The sequence below is a fragment of the Nerophis ophidion genome, linkage group LG09, assembly GCF_033978795.1.
Source record: "Nerophis ophidion isolate RoL-2023_Sa linkage group LG09, RoL_Noph_v1.0, whole genome shotgun sequence".
NCBI classification, from domain to species: domain Eukaryota; kingdom Metazoa; phylum Chordata; class Actinopteri; order Syngnathiformes; family Syngnathidae; genus Nerophis; species Nerophis ophidion.
Genome location: NC_084619.1, coordinates 42,228,995 through 42,252,719, shown reverse-complemented (window position 1 = coordinate 42,252,719; position 23,725 = coordinate 42,228,995). Strand labels below are relative to the sequence as shown.

The following is a 23,725-nucleotide window of genomic DNA, read 5'->3' as shown; positions in this document are numbered from 1 at the left end:
TGTGTTAGATGTACGTAAATATAAACGGAATACAATGATTTGCAAATCCTTTTCACATATATTCAGTTGAATGCACTACAAAGACAAGATATTTGATGTTCAAACTCATAAACTTTATTTAAAAAAAAAAAGATAATTAACTTAGAATTTCATGGCTGCAACATGTGCCAAAGTAGTTGGGAAAGGGCATGTTCACCACTGTGTTACAACACCTTTTCTTTTAACGACACTCAAACGATTGGGAACTGACAAAACTAATAGTTTAAGCTTTGAAAGTGGAATTCTTTCTCATTCTTGTTTTATGTAGAGCAGGGGTCGACAACCTTTACCACTCAAAGAACCATTTCGACCCGTTTCACAAAATGAGGAAGACAATGGGAGCCGCAACTATTCTTGCCAATATCTGCTGGTGGTCACCCAGATGAGAAGAATAAGGGCATGCTATGAAACCATTGCCTTAAACACCTTCTACAACATGTACAAACTGCTTGCCATTCCAGCAACATGTTGTGAGAGGCTTTCGCAGATGCATGCACACGACTGGAAGGCATACTGGGTGACACAGAGTATATGACGGTTGTGATATAAACAACTTTAACACTCCTACTAATTTACAAATCATTGTATTCTGTTTATATTTACATCGAACACACTTTCCCAACTCATGGAAACGGGGTTTGTACTTGGAGGAGAACATTTACAGTACTTTCGATAATAAAACTAAACAAGTTGGTTTAGTTTAGTCTTTATTTGAAGAGACAATGCACAGACACATTAAACTCAATGTGGCGCAGTTGCGAGAGGGGCAGTTCCAGCCACCTGAGGGTTCCTGGTTCGATCCCCACTTTCTACCAACCTCATCACGCTCGTTGTGTCTTTGAGCAAGACACTTCACCCCTGCTCCTGATGGGTCGTGGTTAGGGTCTTGCATGGAAGCTCCCGCCATCAGTGTGTGAATGTAGAAATAGTGTCAAAGCGCTTTGAGTACCTTGAAGGTAGAAAAGCGCTATACAAGTATAACACATTTACCATTTTAGCTATATATCTGGTTTCCATCTACAGTCCCTGGTTACATGATTAGTATATACAATAACATGCAATCAAATTACAACAATAGAACTATCCAGTTTAGGCTTGGGCGATATGACCTTTTATTATTTCGATATGTTTAGGCCATATCGTGATACACGATATATATCGCAATATTTTGTCTTAGCCTTGAATTAACACCTGATGCATATAATCAGAGCAATATGATGATTCTATGTGTCTACATTAAAACATTCTTGTTCTTACTGCATTAATATATGCTCATTTTAAACTTTCATGCAGAGAGGGAAGTCACAACTAAGTCAATTTACCAAAACTGTATTTATTAAACAGTTATTAAGCAGTGGCACAAATATTCACGTCATTTCAAAACAGAAAGTGCAAGATTGTCAGAGACATTTTAAAACAAGCTATGAGTGCACTTTTGTACATGATGTCACTAAGATGACATATCAAAACAACACTAAATTAAAGTGTACTTTCTGTACAGAACGCCACTACAATAGTTAAAAACAGATAAAGGGCACTTTTGTGCATGATGTCACACAAGATACTTCAATAAGTGTCACATAAAAATGCGCTGCATATCAAATAGTGTATGTCCTACGGTGTTGATCTGGAAATAGTTGCTTCGGCATTTGTGGGTGTGTCACTGAACAGAGATGTTGACATGCACAGTTTCAAGCACACTTCATTCTCTAGCGGGTGACTTTTCAAATGATGCTACAAATTAGCAGTGGTGCTTCTTTTTGTAGAAACGCTTCTGCCGCCTAAATGTTCAACATATTACCACTTAAAGCCAAACCACCGCCAGACGATGGACCCCGTGCTGTTTTTCTTGGGCATTCATTCTTCCTCCATTTGTTGCCAGATTCTTACCACTCCACTAGCATCACAGCTAATGTTACGATATCGCTACCTCTCTGCTCCGCGGGCGCGTATGACGTTGCTCATGTGACGTATGTAAGAAGGTGCGCTTGTTTTACATCTCTGTGAGAAGGAGAGACAAGAAAGAGGGAGAAACGCATGCAGTTTAATGTCCACAGCTAAAAACAACTACGTGAGAACGTATACTAGTATATCACGATATAGTCATTTTCTATATCGCACAGAGACAAACCCGCGATATATCGAGTTTATCGATATATCGCCCAGCCCTAATACAATGGCATGTAATCAAAAAGAACAGTCAGAAAATGCCTTCTCACTAACAATAGCTGCGTTTCCATTGCAGTTTTTTGCAAAATAAAAGCAATATTTTTAAAATTTCGACACAGTATATTTGCGACCTGTAGGTGTTTAATCTGGTGCATCAAACTGTGTTTTTTGTCATTAGCCGTATTTCTCGTATAATCATCCCGCGAGACTCCATTTTGAGGAAGGCATTGCAGACACTGCTGTTGCCGTGATGATCGCTCAAAGACTGTCCTTAAAGTCCCCTTGACATTGTTCCAGCATGTGGGTCTCTCCGAGCCTGCAGGTCAGCCTCTATAACCAGGAAGGGACCTGTGAGACGGGCAACCTGTTGTGGTGATGGCAACACTAATTATGAATAGATACATTTCATAGCTCATAATAAAACATTTCTCATAAATTAATATGATACACATTAAGGCCATGTCCACACGAACACAGATACTTAATAAACGCATACTTATCTCTGCGTTTAGGCCTCTTGTCCACTCGCAGACGCATACTTTTGTCTTTAAAAACACAGACTTCTGCAAACGCTTGCCAAAGTGTAGCGATCCAAAACTCTCCGCTTAACGTATGCCTGTACACGGCACAAACAGAGACTTGTTGTGACGTCACGGTTGTGCGCTGTCATTTCCAAGCTCAACAACACTGCCTTGCTGCCTTTAAACACACTATAACATGACTTATGGTACATTTGAACGTAAACATGCTTCTATTTTCATCCAACATTAATAAAAAAGACACATCAAAATGGGCATTGCAACACTCCCACTGACGCTAATGACAGTCATATGTTGTGGATATAAACACTGTCAAACTTCCATTTGATGGGACAATTTTGACAAGCAAGACTTTTTGCTGTGTCATAAGAAAGGTGCAATATTATCTCATGTTTTTAGTCCTTGTTTAACGACAAATCATGAAGTTAACTTATGTGTCTTGTTTTCATTTTTGTAGATTGAGCCAGGCACGACCGGGCTCGCGCGTAATAAGCGACCAAACTACTACGAAATAATATAATGTAGCATTCTCCTTGTGTACTGATGTTAAAGACAATATACACTTCGTTACACATGTAATATATCACTGTATCGATGATTTAAATGCTTTATAATTCCACAAACGTTTTGCAGCGGCTCACGCACGTTTGTGTGCTTTAAATAGACACTTTAACATGCAAAATGGTTTTCTTGGGTCGTTATTGCGTGCTGATTTACAAATAATGAACACTTCACTGCACATGTAATACATCCCCATGTTGCTAAATAAGTTAGCATTTTATGAGTGTTGGGTTTCAGCAGCACAGGCGTGCATTCGCTTTTTAGTAATGTTCCCAGGGCTCTGTACGTGTAGGCTGGCTTTAAAAATAATGTACAGTACATGTCATTGTTTGTCTCAAGTATATCCAAATAAACATAAAAAGGGGTGTGATGCTGAACCAAGTCAGCTATTGCTGCTTTTTTCAGGCTTCTGATTGGACAAAATGTGCACGACAGCAGGTGTATGCGTTTGTGTGTAGACATAGACAATTTTGAAACTACACTTGTGTAGATGGAGATCATTTTAACCCCAATTGTGTGTTTTTGAAACTTTGTGTGGATATGGCCTAAGTTGTCATGTAGGTCAAACATAGTGCCCACCTCAGTGTCCGTGTGGGCAGCTTTGATTGGTCCAAAACCACTTTTTAAGTTCTACTGTGAATAGAGATTATTTTGTTTGACTTTTCAGATCTGTTGTGAGGTGGTTCCATTCCCTTATCGCTTTATATGAAAAGGCTGATTGGGCTAAAGAGTTTTTACATCTGGGTATGCTACCTTGCGACCTGAACTACACAAAATGCTTAAGTGGTGCTGGTGCAGTGTTATTTAAGATTTTAAGGGTCATTTGTATAGATGGAAATCTTTGAATGTCGTCAAAATTTTACATTCATAATTTTTTAAGGACTAAACAATGGTGGTGTTGCTGTGGTTTTCGGTCAGGGATTTTGAGTAATTGGTGTGCGAAGTTTCCAATGGCCTTTGGGTGGCTTTATTTGTTTAGGACCAACATGTTATACAATGATATTTGTTCACAAAGTACATTGTTGCCGTTTTCTTAATGTTTAATGTGAGACAAGAGTCATGTTGCCATCTTACAACCTTCTCAGTGGCTGCTATAAGTTTTTTGGCAACCATTTCAGTGTCTTTTCCCCAAGAATAAATACCTGCGTCATCTGCTTACATTTGGATATTAACATCCTCATACAGATGGCAGGTTTTTTATATACAGGGAGAACAGAAAAACAATGAAAACTGTAATATATTATATACATGATTTTTACGTTTCAAGGCACTTCCATCACCATGGACTGATGGATGCCAACCAACAAATAAACCTATGCTATGAAATTGACACATTTAAGCTTGACTTGACTTGTGTATACAGCTGTCCACTTGGACAATCCAAATGTTATTTGGACAAAGGTTTCATACCCAAATGAGTCCAGAAAGATAGTTTTGTCCACTATGGCATGAAGTGTTTTTTAAGTAGTCAGGGTGAGCGTTTGCAACTTAAGAATACAGTAACTTATCAGGGTGGTGTACAAAAACGCCCAAAAAGGAGCTTCAGTTTGTGTGGAGATGTTGCAGTGTTGTCTTGACATATGCAGTATACCATCTCGACCGTTCTAAACTCAGATCCTCTTACATGAATACTGGGTCGGTTCAGCAATATGTATATGTTTTCAGGTTGTAACCCTTTGGTACCGAGCCCCAGAGGTTCTCCTAGGTTCGCCCCGATATTCAACTCCGATTGATGTTTGGAGTACCGGCACCATCTTTGCTGAACTTGCCACCAAGAAGCCACTGTTCCATGGGGACTCTGAAATAGACCAGCTGTTTAGAATTTTCAGGTAGTGTTTAGTTTGTTTTTTTCCACGAACTATTCAAATGGAATGCAAGGCCATTAAAAATGTGAATCATTTGTTTCGCAGGACGCTGGGCACCCCAGGCAATGACATTTGGCCTGAAGTAGAAAGCCTACCCGACTACAAAAGCACTTTCCCAAAATGGAAACCTGGAAACCTTTCATCAATGGTGAAAAACCTGGATGAGAATGGCCTGAACCTGTTGGCAGTAAGAAAGCAAAACAACTTACAATCTATTTTCAGATTTCAAGTCCTTAATCTGCAAACTTTTAAAAGATGGCAACATTTGATCAATAGACAGCCTATTGGTGGTCCCCGTATCAACGCTACACTGACTGACTGTAACTGCGTCACTCAAGGAGTTACTGCTGCATTCACTTGTGTTTATGTAGCCGCTCGCATATCGACGCTTTCCAGACTATCTGGGTGTATATTTCATGAAAATGCCGTGTTCTACATTTGCGGGTAAAAGAAAAGTAGACTGCGACAGCAGTTCCAAGACAATTGGACATATTAATTAGCAGTTATTCTCTTTCGAAGGAGCATAAAACTTGTGATCTTAATATGCCAGGAGACTATCGCTGTTGTGAACATGTGCGATTTAAAACGGCATTATATAAGACGAAGCACAGAACATTTTAGAGACACATTTCCTTGGTATACAGAGGTGAGAACAACAACTAAATGCATTGAAATCAGCATATCAAGCTGGAAGTAGGATTATTGTAACCGGATCTACCCTAATAAATAGGCCTTCATTGAAAAAATATTTGGTTGGCCTATAAGATTTTTCAAATGTCCAACCAAGTAGCAGACTTAGCCAGACTTGTGACTATAACCCGACCACAGCACTGTCAGTCTGCACCACTCTGAAATAGAATTCAGCTTTCGCGCCAAAACAACCTCCACACTGCGGAGACTAACCCATGTAAATATGGAGAAGCTGAGGAATGTTTTACCCAACATGTTTTAATTTGTTCTTTTCTTCTGACTACAAACTGGATGAGAGAGAGAGTATTAGCCTTACCCACATACATATATTTTACTGTCAAGTCTGGCCTCTCCAGTTCGGCACTCAAAGGTCTTTGAGCAACATAAAGTGGTTTCCAAGTTTCTATTGTTGTTTCAAGTTATGCAAAGTACAGCTCATCTCCAACATTTTAAATAAAAATGAGTGTAACACATCCGTTAGTTCCAGCTGCGGTTACAGACACCCTCTCTCTTTAATTATCATTTTTTCTGTCTAAAAAGGAAACCAACAACCTGGGTAGTAGACGAAAGTTGTGGTTCTTCACTGACTTGACGTCCATAAAAGCATGCATGTTCAGTGTGAACCAGGGATCCTTTATGTTATGTTTTTATTAGAACACGACATATTGTAGAAAATAAATAAAACTCATCAAAAAAAATAGAGCTAAAGGCTTTAAGAACAGAGAAAAAGGTAATACTACTACTATATAGCAAAAGGCACGAAAAAATTGTGACATTTATGTAGAATATTATCCCAGTGCTTTCCTCCTCAAAAGTAAAGTTCAAATATGGTCTTGTGGTTGCAAGGTCAATACAATCTATTGTTTTAATTAATATGATGTATGGTCAAACCCCTAGATAGTTAAAGTACCGATGATTGTCACACACACACTAGGTGTAGTGAAATTTGTCCTCTGCATTTGACCCATCCCCTTTTTCACCCCCGGGAAGTGAGGGGAGTACTGGGTAGCAGCGGTGGACACGTCCGGGAATCATTTTTGGGTGATTTAAACCCCAATTTCAATCCTTGATGCTGAGTGCCAAGCAGGGAGGTAAAGGGGTCCCATTTTTACAGTCTTTGTTATGACTCGGCTTGGGTTTGAACTCACAACCTACCGATCTCAGGGCGGACACTCTAACCCAGTGGTTCTCAACCATTTTCCAGTGATGTACCCTCTGTGAACATTTTTTTTTAATTCAAGTACCCCCTAATCAGAGCAAAGCATTTTTGGTTGAAAAAAAGAGGTAAAGAAGTAAAATACAGTACTATGTCATCGGTTTCTGATTTATTAAATGTTATAACAGTGCAAAATATTGCTCATTTGTAGTGGTCTTTCTTGAACTATTTGGGAAAAAAAAGATATGAAAATAATTAAAAACTTGTTGAAAAATAAACAAGTGATTCAATTAAAAATAAATACTTCTACACATAAAAGTAATCATCAACTTAAAGTGCCCTCTTTGGGGATTTTAACAGAGATCCATCTGGATTCATGATTTTAATTCTAAACATTTCTTCACAAAAAAAGCAATCTTTGACATCAATATTTATGGAACATGTCCACAAAAAATCTAGCTGTCAACACTATTGCATCGCATTGTTGTATTTTTTTTTCACAGTTTATGAACTTACATTCATATTTTGTTGAAGTATTATTCAATAAATATATTTATAAAGGATTTTTGAATTGTTGCTATTTTTAGAATATTTATAAAAAATCTTGCGTACCCTTGGCATACCTTCAAGTACACCCAAGGGTAGGCGTACCCTCATATGAGAACCACTGCTCTATCCACTAGGCCACTGAGTAGTGGCTTGCTGTAATATTTATATTGTACTCAGTAGATGTGTAATGTTTTCTCTTGTTTACAGAAAATGTTGGTCTACAATCCCTCTAAAAGGATCTCTGCACGTGAGGCCATGACACACCCTTATTTTGATGACTTGAACAAATCCACCTTACCTGCTGCCAAGATCAGCATAACCTAAAACTCTTGGATGACTTAGTTACTATGCATACCCACAATATATGCCAATCATGTAAATACTTTTGTGTATTAGTGATCAACCTGTGAGACTGTCATTTCAATAAACTTCCTATTTGTCTTTGTCAACTCCATATTCCTCTGAAATTGATTACTTAACACCTCATAGATTTGACTTGTAGGTGTGTAAATAATTCCGTTAAAAGTATTTTTTCATAGTAATCTTTGGGATAATACTTTAATCCGTCAAGGAGAAACAGAACTAAACTAAAACAATGATTCAGTCTGGTCAGGTTCGGAAAACCAGTGAAGTTAGAGCAAAAGCAGCATTATTATAGATATATATATTATAGATATATATCAAATGGTCTTTATACATTTGATGTGAGATTCCACCAGCATTGTGATTCTGGTCATGATCCATTACTGGGATCATGGCATGTTCGGGTTTTCTGTTTGGTTATCACATCCTGTTTGTTTTGTTTCTGTTGTCATAGTAACTCATTTGTGTCACCTGCCTTCTGTTTGTCACGCGCACCTGCCTCCTAATTTCTGCCTGTATTTAAGCCTGCCTTTGTTTGCCATTCGGCCTCAGTGTAGTTTGCTGTATACATAACAGGTGACGTCGCATTCCCACATTGTGGTAAATACCTTTCTTACTCTTAACTTCCATGCTATTTTGTTTGTTCGTTTCCCTAGCTCACATGCTAGCGTCTTTTGTTCTTTTCTAGCTCACACGTTAGTTCAGTTGTTTTTGTTTTAGTGCCTTTGTGCAAGTATTTTGGTTCTTAGTTTGTTCATTAGTATATAAATAAATCAACATTCCTACCTCAACGCTGTGTTCCATTCCGCTTGCATCCACGAGAGCGCAACCACACCACGATGCCAGCAAAGCGTCACAGTACACTGCGAGCAAAAAGACGTTCTCTCGCATCGGAGGGGAAGATAGCCCAAGCGCTGGAAGCAGGGACATTTCGCTACACGCCAGAGATGATTTGGGAATCTGGACGTCTCCAAGCTCCACTTGACTCCTCTTGGCACGATGATGTTCCCTCTCGCCCTGCGCGCACTCGTCAGCGAGGGCGAAAGTCGCAGTGGAAGACTTCAACTCGCGATGGAGACACGCTTACCCCGCCATCACGCTTTCATAGACACAGCCACCTTCAACCCGTCCAGGACTCACCCTATACCACTGGTAATGCTTTTTTTGTCCCTCTTTTCACTCCCCCGGCCGATCTGTCAGTCACGGGTACTGCAGCCGTGACGTCACTCCTCTGACGTCTGCAGAGGAGAGTGGAGATGAGGATTTTTTTTTAGAACATGCACTCCCTCAGTCGTCCACAGGGGACTTAATAATAAGTCTTTATTTTCTGAAACCCCACCACTTGTGACTTGGCCTCCTCCCCCAGCGACTTTTCCTCCCACCCTGTCTACCTCTTTCTGTTCACCCCCCCTACCCACCTCTAGAGGTAGTTTCAGACTGCGGGGAACGCGTTTGGCGTCCGTGTCTTGAGGGGGAGGCTAGTGCTGGTAGCTGTGCTGCGGAGGTAGCACAGCTGCGCTCAGCCAAGCCTCTACCTCCTAGTATTTTGTCCCACCACGCCGCGTCCTCCTCCACAGGTATTCTGGTTAGCTAAACTGCTACCACCTCCTAGGCCGCCTCCACCGGCACCACGGCTAGCTGTAGATAGTCCGACCCTTGGTCCGAGGCCTAGCCCAAGTCTTAGCCACAGTCCTAGCCCAAGACACAGTCATAGTTTGAGTCCTGGTCCTAGTCTTAGTCATAGTTTGAGTCCAAGTCTTAGTCCGTGTCATAGTCCTAGTCCAGGTCTGGATCCCACTCCAGCACCTGACTTTTTGCTGGATCCCACCCCAGCACCTGACACTATGCTGGATCCCACTCCAGCACCTGACTTTTTGCTGGATCCCACCCCAGCACCTGACACTATGCTGGATCCCACTCCAGCACCGGACTCAATGCTTGTTCCCACTCCAGCACCTGCTCCTCGGCTGGTACCAGTGCCTGCTCTTCCGCTGACACCAGTGCCTGCTCCTCGGCTGGCACAAGTGCCTGCTCCTCGGCTGGCACCTGTGCCTGCTCCTCGGCTGGCACCAGTGCCTGCACCTCGGCTGGCGTCAGAACCAGTTCCTGCTGCTTGGTTGACGCTCTAAGCTCCAGCGCTGGCTTCGTCTGCTGTTCCAGGGCCTGTCTCCACGACGACGCCACCTGCTTTGGCTGCGACACCAGTGACGTCTTTGCCTACAGCTTCCAAGCCCGCCATCACAATAGCGCCGATACATCCACCTCAACGTCGGCCACATCCGTGGCCGTGCCCAGGTCGTCCTCCTCGCCGGGCGCTTCCTCCCCCACGTCGGCAACGAGTGTGGCCTCTACGAGGTCGCCCTCCATGACTTTGGCGGCAGCGGCGTTCCACCCGCCACCGCCACCTGACTTGTCCACGGTGGATTTGGGGACACGTGACCTGGCGACCCTCCACCGTGTCCTCCCTTCATGATTGGACTTTATTGTGTGGGGGGGTTCAAGCAAGAATTTTTGGGAGATCTGGGATCTGTCCCTTGAGGGGCTTATGTCATGATCCACTACTTTGATCATGGCATGTTCGGCTTTTCTGTTTTGTTATCACAGCCTGTTTGTTATTAGACGTCCTTAGTTCCTGGTGGCAATTCATATTTAGTTTCTGTTGTCATAGTAATTTATTTGTAGTCACAAATAAATCTTTTCTTACCTTTTATGCTGTGTCCCTTCCGCATTGCATCATTGAGAGAACGCAACTTCGCCACGATGCCAGCTAAGTGTCACAATTCAAAGGACAAATTAAAGGAGGATTTTCATCATAGAGCACAGACAAGTAGACATCTTCTGCTTTCACTCAAAACCAAATATTGCAGGATTTTACTGACCTCGTGCAGTGCAGCTAAATTATTTGATCTTATGTTTAAAGTGCCCCTCTAATTCTGCCATACATTGACCCTTGTTTCATTCTTCTGGGAATTAAACAAGTAGACATACTGGGAAGTATCAGTATGTCTACAAGTAAAAAGCCTTGCCTGACTCGCCGAGAAGACGCTGCTTGAATGCGGTGGTGACGCTTCAAATGGGTTAGCATGTGTTGTGAGAGTAGGGTATGTGTGTGTGGTCCTTTTAATATGTGACAGCATTGAGGTGAGTGTGTGGGCGAGCGAGGTGAGGGAGCAGTGAGTATTGTGTTAGATTGGCTGTGTGCAAGACCTCAATAAAGCCACGATTTGCAACTAATCGCTGGACTCTTCATTTACCCTGGTTCCGGAGCTGTGGAGACCCACTGCCGGGTAGAGTGAAGGGTGTTGCCCCCGTGAATACATCAGCCCTGGAGTAGTGTCTCCACTGCGCTCTTGGACTACGGTTTGGGAGCCGGAAGCAGGAAAGATGCAACACATGTTTGATGTGTTGTCAGAAGCAGCTGCTGAACAATCTCGGCAAACTTTCGTCCTCCATTGTTGTATTGCACAGCCAAAGTGTTCCCAAACGGGAGATCAGGAGGGTCTTCCAGCTCTGGCTTTTACATGTCCTGTAGAAATCAGTGACGCACACACGGCTGTCCACTTCAGTTGTGTAGACTTTACTGAACCAACTGCGCATGCTCCAAACATACATAAACAACTACGGATGCCCATAAGGGACATACACTACATCTCCCCTTCTCCAATGTACAATAAGGAATGAACAATAATTGCAATGTATTTGTAAATAAGCATCACCATTTGTAATGAATAAACCTAACACCCTATAGGTATTATGTATGAGAATTGCATAACAAATTCCTTACCATCCTCATTTCTCCCTGAGAAAAAAGAAACCAACAAAAAACCCCAACAATAACAGAGTTGCCAACTTACAATCAAACAGTAATTGCCTTTTTTTCAATTTTATTTTTTTATTTTCTTTGGCTTCAACATTAGACAAGATGTGTTTTGTTATGTCCTGTCCTTTCACGAGACATAGTCTTTTAGCCACCCCATTGGCTTTACCTGCCGTCTTGGAGCATCCCTTGCTTTCGGTGTCTGGGTTACTTGCTCTCTGATTGGTGTACCTGGTGTTGCTTCCCCCTCTGTTCTGTGTTCCTTTTGTGGGGTTGGTGGCTCGTGTGGAGCCGACTGTGGCTGGAGCTGTGACACAGGGAGAGCCTATAGGTGAGACCTGTTTCTCCTCACCTCCTCTGCTCCAGTGTCGACTACAGGCCCTCAGCTCGGGCTTGTGTGGCCTAGTGTTTACTGTCAAAGTTCTGAGCCTCTGCATTTCAGCTGATTGTACTTTTTCTCGAAGGTCTTTGTTCTCGGCTGCTGTGGTTTGAGGTTGGATGGCGTTTGTGGTAGCGGCGAGCGGAGACACCTTCCCATCAGAAGCTCGCTTGGTGACAGCCCATGGTGCAATGGTGTGACTCCATATGCTAACATTGCCCTGTATGGGTCCTCCTCATTCTTAAGTAACAACAATTTCACCGTCTTGGCAGCCCTCTCCGCCTCTCCGTTACTCTGGCTGAAGTAAGGGCTACTAGTCACGTGCGAAAAGTCATAATCTTTGGCGAAGGCTGTGCACTCTGCTGATGAGAATTGTGGACCATTGTCACTCCGTAGCTGCTCTGGGACTCCGTGCCTGCAGAACATACCTTTAAAGGCCTACTGAAATGAGATTTTCTTATTTAAACGGGAATTGCAGGTCCATTCTATGTGTCATACTAAATCATTTCGCGATATTGCCATATTTTTGCTGAAAGGATTAAGTAGAGAAAATCGACGATAAAGTTCGCCACTTTTGGTACTTCCTGAAAATGCCTCGCCTTTACCGGAAGTCGCAAACGATGACGTTGCAAGTGTGGGGGCTCCTCACATATTCACATTGATTTTAATGGGAGCCTCCAACAAAAACAGTGATTTGGACAGAGAAAACGACAATTTCCCCATTAATTTGAGCGAGGATGAAAGATTTGTGTTTGAGGATATTGATAGCGACGGACTAAGAAAAAAAAAACGCGATAGCATTGGGACGTATTCGGGTGTTTTTAAACACATTTACTAGGATAATTCTGGGAAATCCCTTATATTTCTATTGTATTGCTAGTGTTTTAGTGAGTTTAATATTACCTGTCAGAGGGGTTTGTCTTGACGCCATGTCTCACGGATGTCGACAGCAGCTGTACACAAGCTCAGCTGATATCCGGTAAGTGGTGACTTTTTAACCACAATTTTCTCACTGAAACCTGCTGGTTGACATCCGGTAGGATCCATTTCTGCTTGACCGTGCTCTGATCCATATAAAGTTTCAGCTCCGGGAATTTTAAACAAGGAATCACCGTGTGTTTGTGTGGCTTAAGGCTAAAGCTTCCGAACTCCATCTTCCTACTGTGACTTCTCCAATATGAATTGAACAAATTGCAAAAGATTCAGTAACACAGATCTCCAAAATACTGCGTAATTGTGCCGTTAAAGCAGACGACTTTTACCTGTGTGTGTGCGTTGCTGTCATACTTCCTGAAACCCTGTGACGTCCTGCGTACACGTCATCATTACACAACGTTTCCAAGACGAAACTCCCGGGAAATTTAAAATTGTAATTTAGTAAACTAAAAAAGCCGTATTGGCATGTGTTGCAATGTTAATATTCATCATTAATGTATAAACTATCAGACTGCGTGGTGGGTAGTAGTGGGTTTTAGTAGGCCTTTAAGTGTATTGATAATCCCCTTAGATGTGGTAATTGGGGTTTTCTCAATGTCAATGTATCTCGAATAATAGTCCACTGCGAACAGGTAGGCGCTGCCTTTCAGGTAAAACATATCCACCCCCACCTTTTTCCCCTCATCGCAGGGCCAACACAGATGGACAGACAACATTCACACTCACATTCACACACTAGGGCCAATTTAGTGTTGCCAATCAACCTATCCCCAGGTGCATGTCTTTGGAAGGGGGAGGAAGCCGGAGTACCCGTAGGGAACCCACGCAGTCACGGGGAGAACATGCAAACTCCACACAGAAATATCCCGAGCCTGGGATTGAACCCAGGACTGCAGGACCTTCGTATTGTGAGGCAGACGCACTATCCCCTCTGCCACAGTGAAGCCATAAACCATAACATAATTTAGAAAAATAATTTGATTATATTTTATTTCTCAACTGATTTCCTGATAATGTTCACAGTCCATACGTTAAACATTTAATTCTATAAAAAAAAAATAAAAAAAATGCGCTTTTTCGGTCACGTGACCAATGCTTTTGCTTTGACATGACGTGCACCGGAAGTATTTCTGGTAACGCATGCACGTGACCTACCGGAGCGAAGCAGCGTGCAGAAAGAAAGGAAATCTTAAGACATTTTCTTTAGTCGCCACAACGCCGCTGATAAAATGTGTCAGGTGACTGAAGAGTATCATCAGGACTTGGAGCCGGAGCGGCGCAGGTAATATTATTGCCTATTTTTGTATTATTTAGTTTACATGCGTTAGGAGATACAAAATATGATTATGGATATGATTTGTTTGTTTCGAACATGTTAATATAAGTTACATTAGAGAACCTCATGTAGTTCCATTGATTGGAATCAGTAAGTTCAATAACTTTGAATGACTGTGGGAAAAGGTCCATGTCTGAAAGTGGTAGGTCATAATTATTTTATTTGTTCAGCTCCTATACTCATGTTAACATCCTTTTAGAATAAATACTTTCAAGGTTAACTGGGTCACAAACAAGATTTTCCTCCCACCAGAACTTTGGTAGCTTGCTATCTTAGAAGACCCTTATTTTGGTAGCGCAGATCAGATGTCGCAGTGCTGTTATTGTGTGAGACAGTTTTTATCGGTCATGTTAGCGCTATAGGTCTTAAAATATAGTTTGTCTGATATAACCCCTAATTACAACCAAGTTCTTGGCAAAAGGGATTTAATTAGTGAATGTTCTCCTGATTAACACGCCTCTTAAAGTCACGTGAAGATTTGCATAAATACTGTGTCATACATGGTGAAGACTTATACATAATAATCATTGCATGAAGTCTGACAACCACCTTTTCTGCTCACTGATTACTGTACATCTAAACTTGATTGGTAAAGCTCCCACAAGAGATGTCTGATAATATCGGACTGCTGATAAATGCTTTATAATGTAATATCAGAAAATAACTGTATCGGTTTCAAAATTATCGGTATTGGTTTCAAAAAGTAAAATGTATGACTTTTTAAGACACCGCTGTGTACACAGATGTAGAGAGAAGTATAGAGGGCCAATAAACCATAAAGGCACTGCCTAGCGTGCCGACCCAGTCACATAACATTTGCGGCATTTCACACACACAAGTGAACGCAAGGCATACTTGATCAACAGCCATACAGGTCACACTGAGGGTGGCCGTATAAACAACTATAAGACTGTTACAAATATGCGCCACACTGTGAACTCACACCAAACAAGAATGACAAACAAATTTTGGGAGAATGTCCGCACCGTAACATAACATAAACACAACAGAACAAATACGCGGAACCCTTTTCAGCACTAACTCTTCCAGGACGTTACAATATACTCCCCTCCACCTCAACCCCATTCCCCCAACCCCGCCCTCCTTATGCTCTCTCAGGGAGAGCATGTCCCAAATTCCAAGCTGCTGTTTTTAGGCGTGTTAAAAAAAAATAATGCACTTTGTGACTTCAATAATAAATATGGCAGTGCCATGTTGGCATTTTTTTCCATAACTGGAGTTGGAAAACCTTGGTACGTTGTTTAATGCATCCAGCGGGGCATCACAACAAAATTGGGCATAATAATGTGTTAATTCCACGACAGTATATATCGGTATCTGTAATTAAGAGTTGGACATTATCGGAATATTGGATATCGGCAAAAAAGCCATTATCGGACATCTTTAGCTCCCGCGTATAGTAGTTTTCCTACTCGTTGTGTCACGTGTCCAAATCAGAATCCATATCAGAAACACTTTAATAATCCCCGGGAGTAAATATTGTCTACTATCATTCTCCAAACTGAGATCAGCTCTTTTCAAACTGAATTTTTTTAATCGGTAATATAATATAAAATCATTATGTGAAAGAAAAAAAATCGCTAATTGGAGAAAAATATCAGTATTATCAATCAATCAATCAAAGTTTACTTCTATAGCCCTAAATCACAAGTGTCTCAAAGGACTCCACAAGCCACAACAACATCTTCGGTTCCGATCCCACATCAGGGCAAGAAAAAATGTAACCCAATGGGATGACAATGAGAAACCTTGGAGGGGAGTGCAGATGTGGGCACCCCGACAACCACCCCACAGAACGACCGGTGCAATGAACGTCGAGTGGATCTAGCATAAAAGTGTGAGAGTCCAGTCCATGGTGGATCTAACATAATAGTGTGAGAGTCCAGTCCATTGTGGGGCCAGCAGGAGATCATCTTGAGTGGAGATATGTCAGCAGTGCAGAGATGTCCCAACTGATGCACAGATGAGTGGTCCACCCTGGGTCCCAACTTTGAACAGCTAGCGTTTCATCTGTGGTCACCGAATCTTAAGTTTATGTATATTGATGCAGTTTTACATTTCTTATCGTTTCACCAAATGACCATTAATCCCTTGCAACTTTTAAAAACAGTGCACTTGTAAAAATAAGTTTCCATCAGGTTTATTAATTCATGGAAATGTGGGCAAAACTGAAAAATAAGTGCCCTGTAAGGAGCTGGTCGTATCTCTCAGCGAGGTGGCTCGCTGCAGTCAGCCAAATATTAGAACTTCTGCGTTATTTATTTACAGTAAGTAAATCAATTATCGATTATTGTTGTTTACTAATTGATTCTATAATCGTCTATATCCAAATTGCGATGCATCTAAAAATCTACTATTTCCCCCCACCTCTACAAACAAGCCACATTTATCCACAACTGGTCCTCCTCCAGCAATCAGCCCACACACTCTTAAAGAACAGAACACATTAGAAAACAATGATATTTTTCAGACAAGCATCTAAAACACACAACTCAATTACTGAATAAATGGTTAGGATAATATTTATGATTATTCTAATGACTATAATTATTTAAAACGTAATGTTCCCTGAATTCAGTAATAAATAATACATTTCCTAAACAAAAAAATGGAGCCTACAATATCGTTTTGCTCTATTTTCAATTGTAGCTGCTTATTGTACGATGTACTTTTGTTGAATTTTTGTCTAGATATTTCTCCCATCCTTTTATTTGCTCCTTTTGTATAAAAAACGACTAGCAACAAATCTAGCAAATGTTTCCGGTGTTATTGTAGATTGCACTCGTGTTTAGAGACTCTTTAATTCTGTCGCTCCATGTACGCGACGAAAAGGGAGCTGCAGAGAGCCTGACGTTCAACTTGCTTCGCGTTGCTAGAAGCCTGCCTCTCCTTAAAAGCCACCGCTGTCATCTTAAATTTTGAAGCTCGCTGTCCGTAGGTATATCTTGGATGTATTAAACTACATCAACATCGCGGACATACTGCCTCTGATCCAGACAACCATGAGTGTATGGCTTACGTCATCACAACATTCTGTTTCTGCAGCTCTGTTCCGCTGATGAATAATTTTTTTGCGGCCAAATTTTCGGTGCATCACGAGTCAATAGTTCGGAAATAATAAACTATATATATATACATTATTACTGTAACTACCTGCTGGTGTTAAAGTTGATGTTAGTGTGGTATGATGTTAATTTTTCTAATAGCCTCTGGGCGCATCGTGTCGGCGGCAAAAGAGAAAGGCATGAAGTGTGTGTGGAAGTGTGCACGGGAGGAAATACTTGTTGGAATTGGGCCCGTTGTTAACAAAATATTGGCAATAAAAGCTAAAAAGAGCGTTGTACTTTGTGTCTTCTCCAGGGTGCTACAATACATAATATTACTTTATTATTAATCACTATTATTTACTGTTAATTAAAATATATTTTATTGCAAATCTGGGTTTTATTTTTGGCGAAAATGTTGTTGCTTTTCTTTTCAGTGCAATAACACTGTAAAGTATTGTGGAAATTACAGTCCAATAAATAAAAGGTTGTCCAAAGAGCACAGCTTTTTTTTCTCAGTAGGAATATACTACACTGTTTATCATTTCCTAAACATACTTGATATATTTGCCAACCTAAGTTGGTCAGAACGAAGATGTGACGATACACTCGGCTCCCGAAACTATACACAAATTGCTTTTAAGAAAACAATGATTTAATATGAGTGAACAAACCAATTTTTTATTGAAGTGTGTCACATAAAATACAGGTGCATTTAGAATTGTTTTTTATAACTTTACATACATGAGCTAATCATGATCTTTTAAGAATTGAGCTGCTTACCTGTGTTCAATCATGCGTTTAAATGGAACAATGACAGACACTGTGGCATGTATTTGCTTACACAACACTGTAAGATGGCACACCACACTGTAAGATGGCAGTTCCATATGTATGTCCAAGCAAAAGCAGCCTAAACTGTCCGTATTGACGCGACAGAAAAACACAGGATTGCTTCCCCCAGTGGCAATACAACCAGAAAAAAACCAATACATTATTCATTGATGCACTTGACAAATGCAATAGCAGAGATGCAGAAGACCCTGCGAAGCTCTTTTTAAAAATAAATTTAACTATATCTCCTTATTGTAAGTTTTAGATTATTTGTTTAATTCTACTGTTTATTTGTAGAAACAAGTTCAACAGTTAAAAGTTCATGCATACAAAGTTATGAAAAGCCGAAAACAAAATCTCATCTCATTCTTGTGACCCCAATATCCTGTATTGTTTTATTTTGTGAGATAATTGTATTGTCACATCCCGAGTAATAAAACATTTTAAGCTTTGTATTCAACACTGAACATTTTGGTCCCAACTATTCTCAATGAAGTGGCTGTCATGCTTTTCTTCAACATAAAGTAGCGCTTTAAAATGTAATTTGCTTTGTCCTCTTGTTAGCGTGTCAAAGAAATGTGTCAAATGCAAGGAGGTGCTTGCTGTGGTGGTCATCAGGGCAGGAGACAAATACTGCAGGTAAGACATGCTTTACTTGTCTATTCAGAGTAGTTAATTAAAACTGATGAATCCCTGACATGTCAGAAACATTTTTCACCTAAGTACACAATACCATAGAAATAACTTGAATTCCACTTTGTAGAGTTGCGCAGTATAATCGATATAAGATATAAGTTAAAGTGTTAAAGTGCCAATGATTGTCACACAGACACCAGGTGTGGCGAAATTATTCTCTGCATTTGACCCATCACCCTTGATCACCCTCTGGGAGGTGAATAAAGGATCTGCATGTTAATGACACCTAAAGTTAAAGTACCAATGATTGTCTCACACACTCTGGGTGGTGAAATCGGTCCTCTGCATTTGACTAACTGGTACCACAAAATTTTGCGATAAGCAAACAAATGCATCTTCAACGCAATGTAGCGTCCTCGCGAGCGAGCAAGCAGCTAATGTCCTTTCAGTAATCCTAGCCTCCGTGGCGGCAAATGAACTGTTTTTTACAAGTGTCATTATCATTTAAGCAGGGGTGTCCAATTGACGTTTTTTCTGGCCCCGAAAAACCATCAAAGGCTTGATGTAATATCCATCCATCCATCCATCCATCCATTTTCTACCGCTTGTCCCTTTTGGGGTCACGGGGGTGCTGGAGCCTATCTCAGCTGCATTCGGGCGGATGACGGGGGTAGACCCTGGACAAGTCGCCACCTCATTGCAGAGTGCTTGATATGTAATAAAAAAATATTATGATTTCAGCTTGATGTGATAAAAAAGCTGAAATCATAATACTTATAAGGAACATTTGTGTTTAAATATATACATAACCCTTATTTAGCCCTTATTATTAGATTTCATAACAGATTATATGACGTCAGGTTTACGCGCCTTTCTAACACTTTACTAGAGGCGGGAATCTTTGGGCATCTCACGATACGATTATGATTCGATTTAAACTTGATTATTGATGCATCTTTTAACTTGTGTTTATTGATGCAGTTTTACAATTATTTTTGTTCCACTAAATAAGCAATTATCACTTGCAACTTTTAAAGACAGTAAATTTGTGATTAGAAACAGTAAGATAATTCCCATCACATTTATTAGATGAATAGAAATGTGTGCAAAACTGGAACATAAGTGCCCTATAAAAAAGAAGCTGGTCGGATCTCTCTGTGAGGTGGCTTGGTGCAGTCAGCCAAATTTTAGAAACTGTCTGCGTTACTTTATTATGTACAATAAATACATTGATTATCGATTATTGAAGTTTACTAATTGATTTTGTAATCGTCCATATCCGAATTGCGATGCATCTAAAAATCGATTATATCCCCCACCTCTACTGTTTACCTAACATAACGTATCATTGTGTTTTCAAGATTGATAAAAAAAAAGTATTTGTACTATGCACATAATCATGTAGGCCTATTTGAAAGCTTAAAATGATCATTTAATAGACAAAGTAAAACGCCAACTAACTATCTCCTCATGTGCGCAATTTTACATGCTATCAAAGGTTTGAGAAGAACTGTTACTTTTGTATTGATTTTCATCAGGGACTGTTTCGACCAGTACTTCCGTCACAAATTCAGGGCTATGCTGGGGAAAAACAGGATCATTTTCCCTGGAGAAAAGGTTTGCTGAGTTTGTTTTCTAAAACTTTCAGTTTTGTTTTACTACATTCGTTTCAGAAAGCTCACCTTTCTGCTCTTTTTTTCCTGCATTTAGGTGCTGCTTGCAGTATCTGGAGGTCCTTCTTCCAGTTCAATGCTCCACCAAGTCCAAGAGGTCAGTCTGCCCATCTCCCTTTTGTGAACGTTTTAAAATATCCGAAATCAGCATTAATAATGATAATATTAAGAACTAGGGGCATGCAGATACACTCAGACGATACATGATATTGGGTTCATGAAATGAGATAAGATTTTAACATGAACATAGTTTTTGGACTATGAGCCGATATTTTTTTCCCACGCTTTGAACCCAGCAGTTGTGTACAATGACACAGTAGATTTTTTTTCTGGGTTAATACGCTTCGTATGCCGCCATTAAATTAAGCCCGGTCACATCAGACCAATGAAAGTGCTGAAGCGGTCACAATGGCCCAATAAATCACATTAAATCGAATGCGCACACACAATCATTCAGTCAGCCATTTAGCATGTTAGGCTCTCACGCTTATCGTGGAGAAGATACGACAAAATCGAAGACTAAAAGGAAACAGCCACAGTACTAACAAGCCCCGAAAGGCCGGCCCACCGCAAAGGACGAACACTGTGCTCAAAGACCTCTCCGGTAGGCTATCATGGCAGTATTGTTGTAGCAAAATTATCTGCAAACGTGTATCTCAATCTGTGCGTCTTTAATCCAATTTGCGTGTGTGTGTACTATTTTGTGTGTCTGTATATCAACCTGTTTGTGTATTTAGATCCGCGTACGTGTGTTCTAGAGCCGCATACATTTTTTCTGTTGTCCGTTGACTTTTGCGACACTTCTGCCATGTAAGATTTGAACAAGCACATCCAGATTCGTCGGCCTGTAATACTTTAATTGTCTGTCTGTAACTCCCCCTTGCCTTTCCTTATACTCACCACTAGTCGGCGCCTTGCAGCCACTGTTAATGTTATTCTGCTTGAAGTCAGCGCGTGACAGTCACACAATTTAACGCTTTCTCAAGCAACACGCCACACTTGACATTTCTACTTCTTATTTTCCCCATTCACTACTCAATTTTTTTCAAAACTAATAAATTGTGGTTTTCGCAGCTCGCTGTGGTTTGAGTAACTGATTGATTGTTTGAAATAACCAATTCCAGACGAAGCCATCAATCCACTGTGACTACATTTACCCAACCACGGAAGCACTGCAACTTAATCCAATCAGAGACAACGTAAGGCAGGTCTTGGCATCTCTATTTCACGCACCTCAGCTGTACGTTGTCTCTGGTATAAATTGTGTGGTGTCTAGATGTAGGCACACCATAGATACACGCACACAGATTGTATTACACACACGCTCTTCTGAATGCGCACACATATTACAGGTTCATGAATCTGAATGCGCTTGCTCAAAATCTTACACGGCAGAAGTGTCGCAAAAGTCATGTGTAAAAAAAGACAGCCAATAGAGGTTTCCTACTCACACAAGTTGTATTTCACGCTCACAAATCATCAGTAAAATGTGTAATGACTTAGTAAACCATCTTGCAAGAAGCATAAACAAGAGAAATATTCAGCGTAGAACTTGTCGATTGCCATTTGAAGTTCCTTGGAGTAGGATTCGGATTCGGCTGCGTGTCTGGCAACCTCAGTCATAGAGAGTGGAAGGGGACTATAGAATTCGGACCGTGATTGCAGTACCGTTTTTGGCCACGTTCTTACATGTGTAACCTTTTAAAAGAGAAATATTGTCACATTTTAGTCTTGCATAATCTAGTGACACGAGATTTCATCACAGCTCATAACATTTTTGTAGTCTAGTGAACACTTTTCAGTTATGATTCTATGTCACATGAGAAGTCCATTAGAATATATGAAAAAATGCCAATGGACAGGGAGTGCAAACAGCAGTGACATTTTTAAAAAATACTGATTGAATAGGGATTTGCTACAAAACTACAAAATGAAGAGTGCCGCCATTTCAAGAGCCCAAAGGTTCAGGGGACGGACATCGCAATGTGAATGTTTCATCAGAAAGTGCCTCCACAGGTTATATTTCTTTGAGACTGTGTTTAATTGATTGCAAAGTAAACACATCGGCTTTCACACTGCACCATCAATAGATTAATTATTCTGCCCTCGCTAATAATTTTCTCTGTGTGCAGCTTCTTAAAAGCTGCACACAGAGAAGCTCCAGATGTTTTGGGGATTGATGTTCCTTCTTTTGAGTTATTTTCCTTTCTCAGTTTTTTTTTTCTTTACACTTCTTCCTTCACTTAGATTTGTAAGACTAAAAATACAAACAGAATAAACATTACAAAAGTACAACGTACATGGTGTATTTTACATAGTGTCCATTGTGTATTTTAGATAAATAAAATAGAATGTTAAGTGTTAACATAGTCACACAATAAACTACAAATATTTACACATAGAAAAATTACACAACATTCACACACCAAACATTGCACACAAGGGAGTGACCTAAGGTGTAGCGTGGTCAAATGTTATGCTACATGTATCAAACTTGGCAGAGTCCTCAAATACCAACATGACCACAAATACAAAAGACTTTACGAAGTCAGCAATTTCAATACAAAATAAACAAAATATCTTTATGCACAATATCTACTTAGAAATGTTTGACCACGTTTCGTGATTTAGATTTTTTTTCAGGATTGAATGAATAGTCTTCTTCTACTCACCCCATTGCTGCTTCATTGTTATATATATGCCTCGCTGTGGCCCCCTGCATGGTGGTGGGAGTACTGCATACATGATCAACTCTAATTTAAAAGGTTTCATCAAGCCTATTGACGTGATGTTCAGTGGACCAAATGAAAAGCTTTGGCGGGCTGGATGTGGCCTGCGTGCCACCAGACCTGGTGTAGACAAATAACCGTTCACAGTCACATTTAATTTAGAGTCTTCAATTTACCTGACATGTATATATTTGGAATGTGGGAGGAAGCCGGACTACTCGAAGAAAACCCACGCACGAATGTGGAGTACGTTGCAACATTTAAACTCCACACAGTGATTTCCAAACAGATACTCAAACCCAGATTGCCCCGATCTCCTGACTGTGTGGTGACCACTTGGCTACTGTACGGCCGGGCAGACTGATTCCAACTTCTGTATATGTCCCAAG

The 23,725-nt window shown here is 40.6% G+C and overlaps 2 protein-coding genes and 1 long non-coding RNA gene across 5 annotated transcripts in view; 2 read left to right on the top strand and 1 right to left on the bottom strand.

The window, feature by feature from the left end:
* cdk1 (cyclin dependent kinase 1) overlaps positions 1-8,022 on the top strand; it is a 30,563-nt gene extending 22,541 nt beyond the window's left edge. Inside the window, exons 6-8 of the mRNA XM_061911001.1 lie at positions 4,974-5,137; positions 5,219-5,360; positions 7,776-8,022. Of these exons, the coding sequence (XP_061766985.1) occupies positions 4,974-5,137; positions 5,219-5,360; positions 7,776-7,892 (423 nt within the window). The 3' untranslated portion in view covers positions 7,893-8,022. The remainder of the gene's footprint in view (positions 1-4,973; positions 5,138-5,218; positions 5,361-7,775) is intronic.
* Positions 1,357-11,506, bottom strand: LOC133559334 (uncharacterized). Of its 3 annotated transcripts, none has more exons than XR_009808152.1 (3): positions 11,186-11,506; positions 8,718-10,698; positions 1,357-2,824 (listed from the first exon to the last, which is right to left on the bottom strand). It is a non-coding gene; the product is annotated as an uncharacterized LOC133559334 (long non-coding RNA). The 3 variants fall into 3 exon arrangements; XR_009808151.1 differs by having other exon boundaries at positions 1,357-10,563; positions 10,636-10,698; XR_009808150.1 differs by having other exon boundaries at positions 1,357-10,698.
* Positions 11,507-14,196: 2,690 nt separating this feature from the next.
* ctu2 (cytosolic thiouridylase subunit 2 homolog (S. pombe)) overlaps positions 14,197-23,725 on the top strand; it is a 70,043-nt gene continuing 60,514 nt past the window's right edge. Inside the window, exons 1-4 of the mRNA XM_061911000.1 lie at positions 14,197-14,345; positions 18,863-18,937; positions 20,473-20,551; positions 20,645-20,704. Coding sequence (XP_061766984.1) covers positions 14,293-14,345; positions 18,863-18,937; positions 20,473-20,551; positions 20,645-20,704 — 267 coding nt within the window. The 5' untranslated portion in view covers positions 14,197-14,292. The remainder of the gene's footprint in view (positions 14,346-18,862; positions 18,938-20,472; positions 20,552-20,644; positions 20,705-23,725) is intronic.